This window comes from Leopardus geoffroyi, chromosome A2 (genome assembly GCF_018350155.1).
Source record: "Leopardus geoffroyi isolate Oge1 chromosome A2, O.geoffroyi_Oge1_pat1.0, whole genome shotgun sequence".
Lineage (NCBI taxonomy): Eukaryota > Metazoa > Chordata > Mammalia > Carnivora > Felidae > Leopardus > Leopardus geoffroyi.
In genome coordinates, this window is record NC_059331.1 from 55832967 (window position 1) to 55848378 (window position 15412).

Consider the following 15412-nt stretch of genomic DNA (forward strand, 5'->3'; position numbering starts at 1 on the left):
CAGTGGGATATGGGAACAAGGAGTAATGACTAGTGGAATCTGGGAGTGATGAGCAGTAGGATCTGGGAGCCATGATTGGTGGGAACTGGGAGGGATGAGCGGTGGGAGCTGGGAGCCATGACTGGTGGGAGCTGGGAGCCATCACTGACAGGATTACTCTAGTCTGGGCAAGCCTCACTGAGGAGCCAGGATTTGCAGAGCTCTGAAGGCCATGCCAGGCTTGCTGTGAAACACAGCACAAGGAGAAGGGCATTGGGACGGGGAGAAGGCCATGCTGGCAGAGTCCTGCCAGCATACAGTGGGCAGGGCAGGACTCTGAGAAAGAGGGCCATTTTTGGAGGCCCTTGAAGGGTTGGTTGGGTCAGGCCATGGGGGGATGAGGGAGCTGCACACCCAGGGGAGGGCATGGCAGGAGCGACGGAGCTCCACGAGGTAGGATTTCCCCCCGGACTGTGTAGGGCTTCCCGTTCCTCCCGGTGGCCTCAGTGTTGGAAGGTTTGTGAAAGGGAGTGGTGGAATTCAACGCTGGGAAATGGCTTTTGGGTTTTAAAAATTAGATGCCCCTCAGGACGCTTTGGAGAGTCAGGACGCTCAGAAGCTTCCAGTGGCAGGAGCGCCATGTGGCATGGACTGTGTGGGAACCAGAGGTCACTGTCTGACCTCCCTCCCCTCAGAACCCCTCCTCCAGGAAGTTCACACCCAGATCCTCTGGGCAGCCCTAAGAGTCTGCAACAGGAGGCCAACTTTGATAGTATCTATTCGATGCTATGAATCAAGGAATTTTCTGGAGCCAAGTTTCTCCCAAGGCCCCTCCCAGGCCTAAGAATCCTGCCGTGGGTAATTCTGGGCTCCGGGCAGCACCTGGTACATTGTTGGCACTTCCTGGGGGACCTGTCGGAAAGAGATTGATTTTTCTCCCTCCAGCGGTGCAGAAAATCCTTCCTCCTCTCCCGACAGGTTTGGGGCCAGAGAAGCAGTTTGAGAGCAGCCCTACCCTACCCTGTGCAGGAATCCTCACTGCAGACCCCAGCTGCTGCTGCCACTTTCTCCAGGACAGGGAGCTCATTACCTCCCCAGCAGCCCCCATCCAGTTCTGGTCAGCTTGGTGGGGAGGGCTGGCCTCTCACTGAGCAGGCATCTGCTGTCCTGTGGCTCCCCTCCACCTGGCTTTGCAGTTCTACCCTCTGGATGAACACATGGTCCCTCCCACTCACCCTGCCCCAGGACAGTGACCAGGGACATCATAAACTGCCTTCTCTAGGCTAAGCAGCTCCAGCTCCTTCGGTTTGGGGTCTCCAGCCCCTTCCCCTACACATGCTCTATCTCTGTCTGCCTCTGTCCATCTGCCAGGGCATAGTTCAGTTCTGAAAATCACATAGCAATCTCCTCCCTTACTGTGGGCACCCGGCCTCCATTAATGTGACCTCAGGCCATTGGCTTTTTAGTAGCTTATTACCTCATGTTGAACTTGTGGTCGTCTAAAGCTTTCAGTCTTTCTCAGAGTTTCATGTCTTGTACTCTTGTAATCTTCTTTTTTTTTTAATACCCCAAATTACAGGTGCTTACCCCACTTCTGGCTGGTGTCAACCACATGTTCTAGTTTGTGGAAGTGACTGAACCCTGACTGGGACTCCAGTCGCATGATGTCCTGTGGGCACCCATGCTGACGGGGGCCAGATTTCAGTGGCACTGAAGGCTCTCCAGATGCCCCTCTTCTGGGCTACTCGCTGGGCCTGGGATTTCCTCATTATGCACTCAGTGCATGTTCTTTCTCTAGCCGGGTCCTCCTTCGGGTCCCTTGTTTTAGTGCATGGTCTCTGTCCCCATTAGAGGCCTGTGAGTTGCCCCGGGCCCCCCACAAACTCCCCACGGATCACCGAGCACCAAGTATTGCCGATGTGGCTCCCCCTCTCCCCTCCGCCGCCACCGTTTTGTCAGAGCCACTGGCATCTCTGGATGGGGACAGTTTCCTTCCATCCTGCCACTCTGGCCTTCCCTAACCTCATTTCTGCCCCATCCGGAATGATCTTTAAAGGTGTCACTCGGACCTCACCACTCCCCTGTGTGAAAGGCCCTCGGTGGCACCCCTTGGCGTGCAGCTAACCGGGTTCCTCCCTGCCCCGAGTGGCCAGCCCCGCTGCCCCTTCCCATTCACCTCCTGGGCAGGCCACATCCCTCCCACCCCCCGGGTCTTGGCATGTACTGTTTCCAGGTCTGAAATACCCTTTCCCCATCCTGCAAGTTTGGCTGATCCTATTTTATCCTTCCTGTTATCTGGCTGCCAGCTCTGCCTTTGCCTTCTTGAGGGAAGCTTCTTGGACGTGCACATAAGAGCAGCTTCTCGGGTCAGAAGTTTTCTTTGCGTTCTGTTCCACTCCTTCATGGAACTCACAAATTTATAATCAGATGCAGGTGGATTATTATAACTGCTCCAGGCTCGGATCTGCAGGCCTGAAGAAGGCAGGAAGAGCATCACCTTGTATCACGGTCCTCCCAGGGCCTATGCCGCAGGGGTGAGGCCCCGTAGCACACAGTAGGTGCTCAATGCACAATGATGGAGTGAGTGAATACGAATAGACACACGCTAGGTCCTTCTTTCTGCTTCCTGCTGGCCAGTACCTTCTCCACACCAGGCTTTCTCTGCCAGAGGCTGGGGTGGTGAAGGTGAATGTCCTGGCCCTAGCCTCCAAGGAATGGCACAGGTGGGGTTCTCCACAAGCAGAGGCTGAGCTGGAGTTCTGGGTCCAAGCTGTTCATTAGGGATCAGCAAAGGGAAAGGGGAGGAGCAGGACTGGGCTGGAGTGGAGCTGCGTCGCTGGCTGGACAAAGCTGTGGCGGGAACTCCGGGGGAGGTATCGCCCATCGAAGTGGCCAGACCTCTTACTCTGGCCTCTCTCAGCCCCTGGCTGCAGCCTACCAGGGGAAAACTGTGGTTCTGAGGCTGGGACAGGCCCTGAAGGATCTGACAGCTGGTGGCTGTATGTGGATCCCACCCCCCATCCCGTGATGCGCTGGAGCCAGCTCCCGTGGGCTCACAAGACCCAGTGTTAAAGATTCGGGGATTTGTGAGCCAATTGTCAAATCGTTTGCAGCCTAAAATCAGCTGCGGTAGGAACATTTATCGCAAAGAAATTAGCAAACACTACAAAACAGGCTGTACGGGGTTTTTGTTTGTTTGTTTTTTGTTTGTTTGTTTGTTTGTTTGGGGTTTTTGGTTTTTGTTTTTTTTTGAGGGCCAGTCTACTAGCACATCACTAGCTGTAGCTTTGAAGCAAGACTTCCCTTGAAGGGGCATCTGAATAGTATATCCCCACGTACACCAAAAAGATCTGCTGGCTTGATGGGAGATGCTGACAGGGAGACAGTCGTCACAGGGCCAAGATGACAGATACTCCACAGCCCAGGACAGCCATGGAAACCATGAGGGAGTCACTGACTGCCTTGGCAATCAAGGAGGGCTTTGTGGATGAGGTGACTTTTTTTCTGACGTAATAGAATATTCGAAAGCTACAATACCATGAGAGGTAAAGCTCGTGTCCCTCCAGTCCCCCGGCACTGGGTGACCTCCCGGAAGTAGCCACTCTTACTAATTTCCCATGTATCCTTCCAGAGATATTCTGTGCTCTTACTAACACACATGCACAGATCTTTTCTTTCTCCCACAAGTGAGCTCATGCTCTGCATACTTTTCCACGCCTCGCTGTGTTCTCTTAACCATGTATCTTACGGATCAGCCTTCATTAGGAAGTACAGACCTGCCTCATTCTCTTTAACCGCTACAGGACATTCCAGTTATTAGAAGTGTTATCATTTCTACAACCAGTCCCCCTTGGTGGATCTCTAGATTCTCTCAGCCTCTTGATATTTCAGATAATGCACCCAGTCATTTGGCACATGCGTGAGCCTCCCCAGAGGGTACTCATCCAGCGGTGGAAATGTTGGGTTGAGCCTCTGGGGTGGCAGTAAAGATTAGCCAGACAAGGAATAGGGGTCAGAGCCAAGGGGTGGACGAGGAGGGAGAGCAAGGACAGACCTGGGAGTCAAGAGGTAGGGGCCCATTGTCAGCTCGCCGCAGAGGAACGACGTGCAGCCTGTGTGGCCTCTGGGTCATGGCCGGTATACTGGGTGCACTCAGACTAGGACATTGAGGGCAGTTTTAAAAGGGGGCTGGGGCACCTGGGTGGCTCAGTTGGTTAAGTGTCCAACTCCTGGGTTTGGCTCAGGTCATGATCTCATGGTTTATGAGTTCGGGCCTTGCATTGGGCTCTGTGCTGACAGCACGGAGCCTGCTTGGGATTCTCTCTCTCCCTCTTTCTCTACCCCTTCCCTGCTTGTGCATGCTCTCTCTCTCTCTCTCTCTCTCTCTCTCTCTCTCTCGCAAAATAAATAAATAAACCTAAAAATATATCATAAAGGGGACACAACCACTGATGAATGGGACAGAGTGTGGCATATCTGGACAACGGAGTATTATTCAGCCATGAAAAGGACCTTGAAAACATGCTGAATGAAGGAAACCAGACACACAAAAGGCCACCTGTTGTATAATGCCATTTCTATGAAATGTCTAGAAGGGGCCAATCATAAAGACAGGATGCTGTTTCATAATTGCCTAGGACTGAGGGGAAAGGAGACATAGGGAATGACTTCTAATGGGTATGGTGTTTCTTTCTAGGGAGATGGAAAATGTGAGGCCCTGTAGGGAGCAAGTAGGAGCGGGACCTGTCAGGACTTTCCTCCTTCCCTCCAGTCTCCCTCTAGTGCCTTCCACTGGTCAGGCCCAGGTAGAAGTCACAGCTGCATTCAAACTGCCCTGTGACCGATATGCAGCCGGCCCAACCAACCAATCACCAATAGCAACGGTCAGGGGCCATTTCGTCCCCTGGGGCAAGGTCAAGAGATGGCAGTGTGGGGAGCGGTCTGGAGACACATATGGACACACACTCTGTGAACCTGCTGAAGTCCCTCCCTTTCTCTGAGCCTCCCTTTCTTTACCTGTGAAATGGGAGTTTAATGTCCATCTGTCAGGGAGCATCAGGAAAATCAGATGTCATCAGGGTCTGAAAACACTCTGTATAGGTTAAAAGCAGTATGGATACAGAGCCAAGACAGAGTCAGAAGACAGAGAGACTGTGGCAGAAGCGGCCTTGGAGATCATCTAGTTCAGACCTTTGAATTCAAAATGGGGAAACTGAGGGCCAGCGAGGGTACCCAGCCAGTTAGCATCAGAGACGGCCCAATCTCCACACCAGAGACCATCCCCGCATACAGCTTCTCTTCTGAGATCTTCTTCTTTTTAAATTTTTTTTTTATTTTGATTTATTTTTGAGGGAGAGAGAGAGAGAGACAGAGTGCAAGCAGGGGAGGGGCAGAGAGGGAGGGAGACACAGAATCCGAAGCAGGCTCCAGGCTCCGAGCTGTCAGCACAGAGCCCAACGCGGGGCTCGAACTCACGGACCGCGAGATCATGACCTGAGCTGAAGTGGGACGCTCAGCCGACTGAACTACCCAGGCGCCCCTGAGATCTTCTTCTTAAAAATAGACTTTGTTTCTCAGACTAGTTTTAGGTTCACAGCAAAACTGAGCAGCAGATACAGGCATCTCCCACACACGCCCGGCCCCGGCACCCACAGTCTCTCTGCGCGAGTGTGGTACGTTTGTTACAATGGCTACGCTAGCTTTATAAATCCTGACTCGTGGTCCTGGCCTCCACTGGCTTCCCTGTCCACTCACGATAAAGTCCCATCTCCTAGCCGAGCAGCAGCGACAGGTGGGGAAGAGAAGGGAACTCCACCCCTTCGTCGGGTAAAACTTGAACCCTGCAGCAGGAACTTCTTGTTGCCCCCAAAGTCCTCCCACCCCACTAACCTGAGGCCCCTTGCGGTGTTCAGACCCCAGGGCACTGGCGGGAGGCGGGAGAAGTCCATGTTCTCCCGAGACACTGTGAGGCACCAGAGTCCAGGCCTCGCAGCTTTATTTTCTCCTTCACTTTCCTTTTGCACTGAGGCACGTCAGCATCACAGGCTGGTGAAATGGCAGGCCCCAACCAGTCTTATGTGGCTGCTCTGTAAGCTGGGACCCAGCAGTGCCACCAGGGACATAAAATGTTGACACGTGTCCATACCGGGTGCTCCAAGCCCTGTGATTGCCTCTCCCCGAATCACGGTTACCCCCGGGGTCCTCCCCACTTCCCCTCGGCCCAGCGACGCAGGGTTGATGCCTGGCCAGGCAAGGCCTCCCGGACCCTGAACATTCAGGGTGCCCCTTGCTGGTCGTGGAACAGTCTGAGCACACCCTGATGGTGAGTTTACCTTTGGGCATTTCCTGAGCACCTGCTGCGTGCCAGGCACTGGGAGGGTACACCGGGTTGTGTCATCTTAGAGCCTGCAAACCCTCTGACTCCGTGTCACTGCATCACAGTCCAGACTCCTCAAGTGTAAAGGGAGTCCTGAAAGTCTCCCTGGACAGCCGAGAAGCCCGTAGCCAGCCTGGCCTCGGGGGGTGGGGGCAGGGGCCGCAAAGAATGTTGCTTTGTCCCACACTTGTTTCCTCTGCTGTTGTCCCCTGCCTCGGGCAGAGGGCTGGGTGCCCATCCGGATGCCCGTCTGGGTGGCCAGTTCTGGCAAGGGCGGCTTCGATTATGCCTGGCTTAGCGCGGATATAATGCAATCACTAAGGCTCTCAAAATGCAGGGTTTGCAGGGTTAACGGGCTGGACGTCATCTGATTAGGGGCCCACACAAATACTGCCATGGCCCCAGGCCAGCTGTGGCCTCACAGGAAGAGGGAGGCGATGTGCGGGAGTGGCAGCTGCACCCAACCTGACCCGGGAGCCTGACCCTTGCCACTGGGGTTCAGGGCCCAGCATCCGCCACAGCGAAAACATTGGGTGTCACAACCTCACAAATACAACCTATTGCTTTTTCACTAAAACCTTCCAGGGACTTTAAAAAAAAAAAACAGCTTGGGGCGCCTCGGTGGCTCAGTTGGTTAAATGTCCGACTCTTGATCTCCGCTCAGGTTGTGATCTCACAGTTAGTGAGTTCGAGCCCTGCGTCAGGCTCCACACTGACGGCAGGAAGCCTGCTTCAGATTCTCTCTCTCTCTCTCTCTCTGCCCCTCCCCAGCATGTGCGCTCTCTCTCTCTCTCTCTCTCTCTCTCAAAATAAATAAATGAACTAAAAAAAAGAAAGAAAGAAATTTCTATTAAAAAAAAACACAGCTCTATTGAGGTATAATTCACATACCATATAGCGCACTCATTTAAAGTAAACAGTCCAACAGTTTTTAACACATTCTCAGGTATGTTCAACCATGATCACAATTTTAGAATATTTTCGTTACCTCAGAAAGAAGCCTGTGCCTCCTTTCCCCCAGTCTCTTCCCAAACCACACTAATCTACCTTCTGTCTCTCGGACTTGCCTATTCTGGACAATGCACATAAATGCAGTCATAACATTTATGTCTTTTGTGTCTGGCTTCTGTCCCCGAGCACAATGCTTTCAAGGTCCATCCACGTTGTAGCACGTGTCAGCACTTCATTCCTTTTCGTGGCGGAATAACGTTCCATTGTGCGGATCCGCCACATTTTGTTTATCCATTCTTCAGGTGATGGACAGTCGGGTCGTTTCCACACTTTGACAATTATGAAGAATGCTGCTGTTCACTTTGGTTTACAAGTTGTCGTATGGGCAAATGTTTTCATTTCTCCTGAGTGTATCCGTAGGAGCGGAATTGCTGGGCGGACTCGGTCTGTTCAGGCTGCTATCACAAAATACCACAGACCTTATAAACAGACACTTATTTCTTACAGTTCTGGAGGCTGCAAGTCCAAGCTCAAGGCTCCAGCACGGTTGCCTTCTGGTGAGGGCCCTCCTTCTGGCTCAAAGCCAGTGCCTTCTCGCTGTGTCCTCACACGGTAGAAGGGGCCAGGGGTCTCTCTGGAGCCTCCTTTAACAAGGCATGAAGTCTTCATGACTTAAGAACCTCCAAAGTCCCCACTTACTCCTTGGGGGTTAGGAGTTCAACACATGAATATGGCGGTAGGGGGGCTGTAAGACTCAAGGGAGGTCATAGCACCCGGCCATGTGACAACCCTGTTTAACATTTTGAGGAACTACTAGATAGTTTTCCACAGGGCTGCTCCATTTCTCGTTCCCACCAGCGTCACGTGAAGGTTTCCATTTCTCCACCCCCTTGCCAACACTTGCTATGTCTGTATTTCTTCTGTCAGCCATCCTAGATGGTGGGAAGGGGTATCTCACTGTGATTTTGATTTGCATTTGCCTGATGCCTAATGCTGTTGAGCATCCTTTCCTGTGCTTAGTAGCTATTGTACCCATTGCATTTTTTTTAATGTTTATTTATTTTTGAGAGAAAGAGAGTGCAAGTGAGGAGGGGCTGAGAGAGAGGGAGACACAGAATCCCAAGCAGGCTCCGGGGTCCAACCTGTCAGCACAGAGCCTGACGCGGGGCTCGAACCCACGAACCGTGAGATCGTGACCTGAGCCCAAGTCGGATGCTTAACCAACTGAGCCACCCAGGTGCCCCGCATTGCATTTTTATAAATTGTGAGATAAAGCATTTGTGCAAAAAAGCACAGAGAACATCTACATTGGTTTAAAAGAATAATTATAAAGCATCCATATCAAGGAACAGACATTGCCAGCACCCCAGAAGTGCCCCCAGGTGACCCTTGTCAACCACAAACCCTCTTGCCCAACTCCAGGTACAGCCACTGTCTTGATATTTGTGACCCTCACTTCTTTGCCTTTTATTATAATTTTCCCCTCTATACGTGCCCTTGAACAATACAATCCAGTTTTGCCCACTTTTGAACTTGGTATAGATGAAATCGTTCTGTGGAAGTCTTTTATGATTGCTGTTTTCCCTCTCCCCTGTGTTTCTGACCTTGACCTCTGTTGGTGTGGTTTGCTGTGGCTGTTCATTGTCACTATCCTGTAATGTCCCATTGACTGCACCCCTCACCTTACCCATTCCGTCATGGATGGATGTATGGAGAGTGCCCAGCGTGGAGAGAGATCATGAATCCACACTGGGCACTCTCTGTGTGTCCATGAATGCTGTGCCGATGAACGTCCTTGAACCTGTTTCCTGTGCACACAAACATTTGATTCTCTCAGGTCTATACATTGGAAGTGAAATTTCTGAGCGTCTTCAGCTTTATTAGACACGTGCTGTGTGTGCACACCCACCAGCTGTGAAGAGGGCTCCAGGTGCCCTACGTCCTCAGTGTTGTCAGAATCCACTCTGAGTGTCCCCAGCATGTCTGGGCTGAAATCTCTGACTGCACTGAAATCTCAGTGGGCCGGAAGCTGATGCCTAACCCGGCCCCGAAAGCACATTGCCACACCCCTGAGCTTTGCTCTTTCCCCGCGCTTCTCAGGCCAAGGCCAGAAGGAGGGCCAGATGCTTGGGAACTATCTCCTCACTGACAACCAAAAGGGACATTATTTGTGTTATTTGGGGGCTGCTCATCAGTACCAGCTGTATGTGTGTGCAGGTCATATGAGGCTGCCTGCACGCAGTAGGTGCTCTATCACACTAGGTGTCCTGGAATCAGAGCATTCGGCCAACTGGATTCTCTGTCCCTGAACATTCTGGATGCTTGTGGCGTTGCTGGCTCATTCGATTGCCGATACTGTGATTGAAACAGGGTGGCCCTCCCTTCCTGTTGAGTCCATTGACTCGAGCACTGGTCACCTCCTCCTGGATGCAGAGCTCTTAGAAATGGGAGCCCTTCCTTGGAGCTCCTTCCTTGGAGACAGGGACCTTATCTTGTCACCTCTGTGTCCCCAGCACCCACACAGGCCCAGGCCCAGAGGCAGAACTAATGACTATTTTTTTTGAATGTCTGATTCTGTTCCAGCACCGTGACTTTTGTCAGAAAAGATAGAATTGCTTTCATTCCATGTTTCAGCAAAGGCAACTTTGCTGGGCAAAGGCCCAGAGAGGGGGTGTGACAATTCCAAGGTCACAAAGCAAATAAGCAGCCACCAAGCAGCTGATGCACAACCCTCAGCAATAAGACCCTTTCCTCTGAATGCCTCATAGACCAGCTCTAGGACATAGTGAGCCTCAGTTTTGACCCCTGTAAAATGGAATCATACTAACCTCATGGAGTTAACTAATGCCACGTATAAAAGCATGGGCCCAGTGTGTATACAGGTGATTAATATTCAGTCATTTACTCACTAATGCACTTTTTTTCCACTATACAACAGACAAAATTAATTTGGCAGTCCAGATGAAGACCATGAAAATGCTCATATACACTATGACCCAGAAACTGTGCTCACTAGCACATGCCCCTCCCAGGGCCTGGTACACAGTAGGAGCTTCATAAATGTCTATTGGGATAAAATCAGGCAAAAGATGATAAGGAGGGAAGAGAAGCTTTAGTTCCAAAGATACTCCCTTCTATAATACAGTTAAAAAAAAAAAAGAAAGAACAAAGGGGAAGGGAAGAAAAAAATAAAATAAAAACAGAGGGAGGCAAACCATAAGAGACTCTTAAATACAGAGAACAAACTGAGGGTTGGTGGAGGGGGACTGGGGGGATGGGCTAAATGGGTGATGGGCATTAAGGAGGGCACTTGTTGGGACGAGCACTGGGTGTTATATGTAAGTGATGAATCACTGGGTTCTACTCCTGAAACCAAGACCACACTGTATATAAACTAACTTGAATTTAAATTTAGAAAAAAAAAAAAAAAAGGAAGAAGAAGAAGAAAGAAGGGAGGGAAAGAAAAGATTTTTTAAAAAAAATCCACAGCCTGAAAACAACCTAAATATCTAGTACCCTGGGGAGTTGGGTAAATGTTGCCTTCTTTTTCTGCTGGGATATTCCAAAGCAGGTGTCAGGAAAATGCAGCTCACAGGCCATCTGTGGCCCACTGCCCGTGTATGCAAATAAAGACCAAGTGAAACCCAGCCTTTAGTTTTGCCTGATCTTGAACTTCGTATCAGTGGAATCATACAGTATGTTTCTTTTTTGCATCCAATTTCTTTCGCTTAGCATCACATCTTAGAGATCTGTTTTTCTTGTGTGTATAAGTTCATTCCTTTTTGTTGCTGTCAGGTAATTTGTTGCGTGATTATAATTAATTACAGTTATCCCTGTTTTGCATATGGGGAAACTGCAGCACAGAGGACTCAAGTAAGTTGCCCGAGGGCACATAGCAGGTTCATGTTAGATCTGGGATTTAAACCCAGGCTCCAGAATCTGTGCTTTTTGTTCCCTATACAGTGCTGCTTCTCAGTGCCATGGCGATGGGAGCCCAAAGGTATTGGCAACTCAGAAGAAGAGGCACATCATCTTAGCCTGGAGGTCAGGGAAGGTTAGATCAGAGCCAGGGTTCCCAATCACTGTGCCTGGCAGATGTCATAAGTGGTCAAAGCAGATGACCTCTGAAAATACATACTTGAGGTTAGGGAGGCAGTAGGGAGTGGTGGGGACTGTGGCAAATTGGGGGTTGCCAGCCCGTGAAGGAGGCAGCTGGAGGTACAGCTCCAGGCGCTGTTGCCATGTGGCAGTGTGGCAGAGATGTGGAGAGCAGGACTGCCATGCTGGCGTTTTTGGCCAGCTTCCATGCGCAAACGTCAGCACTCAGCTGTACCAGTTATTAAATAATTTGGGTCTCACTCTAGAATCGCCAGATGCCCTTTCTACTTGTCAAAAAACAAAAAACAAAAAAACACCTGGAAGTCTAGCTCCCGGTTTTCAAGTGTTGGTTCAAAATGACTTTAAGCCTGTGCCGGCCAAAGAGAACCTCCGTGTGCTCTGGATTGGCCTGATCTGAGCACCAGTCTAAGGACCAGATAGGAGTTGGGAGGCCAGGAGAAGAGGTGAGTTCCAGGTAGAAGCACGGCCCACAGCCCGGAGGTGAGAGGGACTTGACACCAGGTGTGAGTTTCCCCCACCTACAAGGAAGGAAGCCCAGGCGGGGCCGGAAGGGCGGGGGTGGGCGGGGCTGGGGGCCACCCGTGGCCGGCGTGCAGTGACGTGTGCGCTGTGCTCTTCCCCGCCCGCCCCTGCAGATCCTGGAGGAGAACATGAAGCTGGAGTGTAAGTGCCATGGCGTGTCGGGCTCCTGCACCACCAAGACGTGCTGGACCACGCTGCCGCAGTTCCGGGAGCTGGGCTACGTGCTCAAGGACAAGTACAACGAGGCCGTTCACGTGGAGCCCGTGCGCGCCAGCCGCAACAAGCGGCCCACCTTCCTGAAGATCAAGAAGCCGCTGTCGTACCGCAAGCCCATGGACACCGACCTGGTGTACATAGAGAAGTCGCCCAACTACTGCGAGGAGGACCCGGTGACAGGAAGCGTGGGCACGCAGGGCCGCGCCTGCAACAAGACGGCCCCGCAGGCCAGCGGCTGCGACCTCATGTGCTGCGGCCGCGGCTACAACACCCACCAGTACGCCCGCGTGTGGCAGTGCAACTGCAAGTTCCACTGGTGCTGTTACGTCAAGTGCAACACCTGCAGCGAGCGCACCGAGGTGTACACGTGCAAGTGAGCCCCGCACGCCGCCGCGCCGCCCTCCGGCCGGGTGGGCGCCTCCAGCCGCACGTCAGACTGCGGGGAGGACCGGACGGCTTCCAAGCTGCAGTCACCCTGGCGGATCTCCTCCCGGATCTGCACGGGGAACCGCAGGAATGCTGAGCTTGTCTTTTCTGCTGTAGGGACACCTCTCGCGGGGTTTCCGGCGGGCGCCGGTCGGAAAGATCTCTCCAGAGCCCTTGCCTGTTCTCTTCCTCACCCACTGCTGCTGCACCCGACCCCAGACACCGCCGGCGGGGGCGGGGAGGGGGGCCCTCCCTGGCAGGAGCAGAGCCTCTTCGCACCAGGAGCTCTGGACCCTTGGGCCTCAACATAGCAATATTTAACAATTTATTCTGATAAAAAAATAATATTAATTTATTTAATTAAAAAGAATCCTTCCACCTCGTCGGGATCCGTTTTCTGCAAAGTGGACCGCTTGCTTTCCTTGCGGGATAATTTTGTCACTAGGGCAAGGAGCCGAGTAGAACTGTACATAATTATTCTTTATGCAGATATTTCTACTAGTTGACTTTGCAGGTACCCCCTTGCAGCACTAGATGTTTAAGAGCAGATGTCCTTTATACATATATAGATATATATACACACACATTTATATTTTTTTGCTGTTTGCTGCTACTTATCCAGAAATTTAAGCTGGTCCAGATTTGGAGACGTTTCCCACCCTCGAGTCCTTCCCAGCTCAAACTGACACCAGTAGAAAAATCCAGTTTGGAATACAGAGAGAGAGGAAAGATGATAATAAAACTCCCAGCAGTTTCCATCTTTTGGAAAGTGAGCCACTGGATAAGAGAGAATATTTTGTTAAGAGACTATTTTTATATGAATATTTTATTTATATCGAGTCTGCCTGTATCATTCCATGGCCTGTGCTGCTTCTTAATTCCGGTACTCACTTTGGAGTAAGGAGGAGCGAGGCCTGGTCCCCACGGGGACCCTCACATAGCTGGGTTCTCGAGTTCTGTTGGCCAAGTGGGCAAAAGTGGCCCCCGGATGGCTGGACTGAAGTGTCATCGGTATTACCTGGGAAAGGAATCAGATCCCCAGCCTCACCTGTGAAGCTCGGGCCTTTTGAGCAGGGTCACTGAGCAGTGACCTCGTAATGAGCCATGTAGCAGGCAGGCCCGTGCCCTTGGCATTGGGTGACCATCACAGGGCTTGATCGCCACTCAGCAGAAACCGGCTCAGGGAGGCTGCTCCTCGCCAGGATGTCCCTGCCATTGCCGTGTGTCCCGAGAGGTGAGGCCAAGTCCTCAGTTACGGGGCAGAAAAGCTGGGGTGAGGGGTCCCAAGGACGGCAGGGCTTCCTACGGATGTCACGGTCCTGGGGCAGACTGGCAGAGAGGTGTAGACGAGGCCTCTCTGCTCCGGCTCCACCCACATCCAGTGCCTCTCGACCTGGAAAGCTCTCCTGCAAGAGGCTGTGTGTGTCCTAACATGTGTCCGTTTGCATTTCCGTGTGCACGTGTGTGTGTGTGTGTGTGTGTGTGTGAGACCTTCGGGAGACTTGGGGTCGTCGTGTGACTTTGCACCTTCACGCCCCTCTGGGGTCCCGATGTGCGTACATCTTGTGTGCCCCCGCATATGCCCGGCTGTGTGTGTCTCTCTCTCCATGTGCCTGAGAGATTCAGGGTGACGTGTGCATGCGGGCGTGCTCCTGGGCAGCTGCTGGTCCCCTGGTGTCTCCGCTTGTGGGTGAGGTGTGGTGTGCAGGGACCTTTGGCAATTGTGTTGAGCCATCGAGATGGCTCCTCTGGGCTCTGTGCCCACAGACACTGGTGAAACTCAGATACCTCTGAGACCACAGCCTGATGGCCCCACGTGCTGGGAGCCCCTCGGTGTCTGGGCTCTGTTGGACTCCCCAATGTCAGCACTGGGCCTGGATTGCAGCATGGACAAATAAAATGGCTGGATGGTTGGTTGATTTCTTCCCTTGGACCATTTATTTCTTCTTTACTTGGGGGTCAGGGTGGGAAGGGATGTGAAGGAATGAGTGGACGGACGGGTGGCTGGCTGGCTGGGTGCGTGGCTGGGGGGCTGGGGGGCTAGGTAAGGGAGGAGAAGATGTACAACGGTTTCTTACAGATCCCACGTCACAGTTTCTCTCTGCCTTAGAAAACCAGAGTCTGCCATGAACAAGAAGAGTTTCCAAGCCTGCATCCCTCTGTTCCTGGCCTCATGGTGCCTGAGAAGGGGGAAGGTTCTGACCAGCCTCCCCAGATACCAGAAGTCCCTCACTATCCAGATGAAGAGTACGCGTGGCGTAAGGGAAGCCAGGACAACGAGAAGAGTGGCCGGGTCGGCTGCCAATCTGTCACCTGGCCCCTTGGCATACTGTTGGTCCCCGACCCTGGGGCCTGCTCCCTCTCCGAGGCCTCCAGCTCAGGTGAGCTCTGAGCCTCAGTTTCTCCATCTGTAAAAGTAGGAAAATAATACCTACGTCACGGGGCTGCTGTGAGGGTCCTCCTGCTGATGATTGGAGTTTCAGAGCAGTAGATGAATGATACATATTATTAGTTATTAGTATTATTACTCTTCTTTCCATAATGATAAGGTTCTTCAAACACAGCTTATGGCAATAAATATTTGACTCTGCTGGGCAAAGGTATTTTCCCCCTCTTTGGCTTATTCCTGAAGTGGCTTTTCAACAAAACGGACATTAACAAGGCCAAAATCTTAAGAGACTGAAGCAAAATGTTTAGTAAAATCTCCCACTTTTTGGGTATTTTGACAAACACCATGAGGGTGGTGCAAGCAGCAAGCTGAACTTGGCCTTTCTGCCACCAGCATGCGGCCTCCGATTTGCTCCAAACCTCTGGTTTCAGAGA

General features: G+C 51.9%; 1 protein-coding gene across 1 annotated transcript in view; it reads left to right on the forward strand.

Annotated features, from left to right (window-relative positions):
• The window catches only part of WNT7A (Wnt family member 7A), a 63113-nt gene extending 48605 nt beyond the window's left edge, over positions 1–14508 (forward strand). Inside the window, exon 4 of the mRNA XM_045493944.1 lies at positions 12061–14508. Within this exon, the coding sequence (XP_045349900.1) occupies positions 12061–12540 (480 nt within the window). The 3' untranslated portion in view covers positions 12541–14508. The remainder of the gene's footprint in view (positions 1–12060) is intronic.
• Positions 14509–15412: the final 904 nt, after the last annotated feature.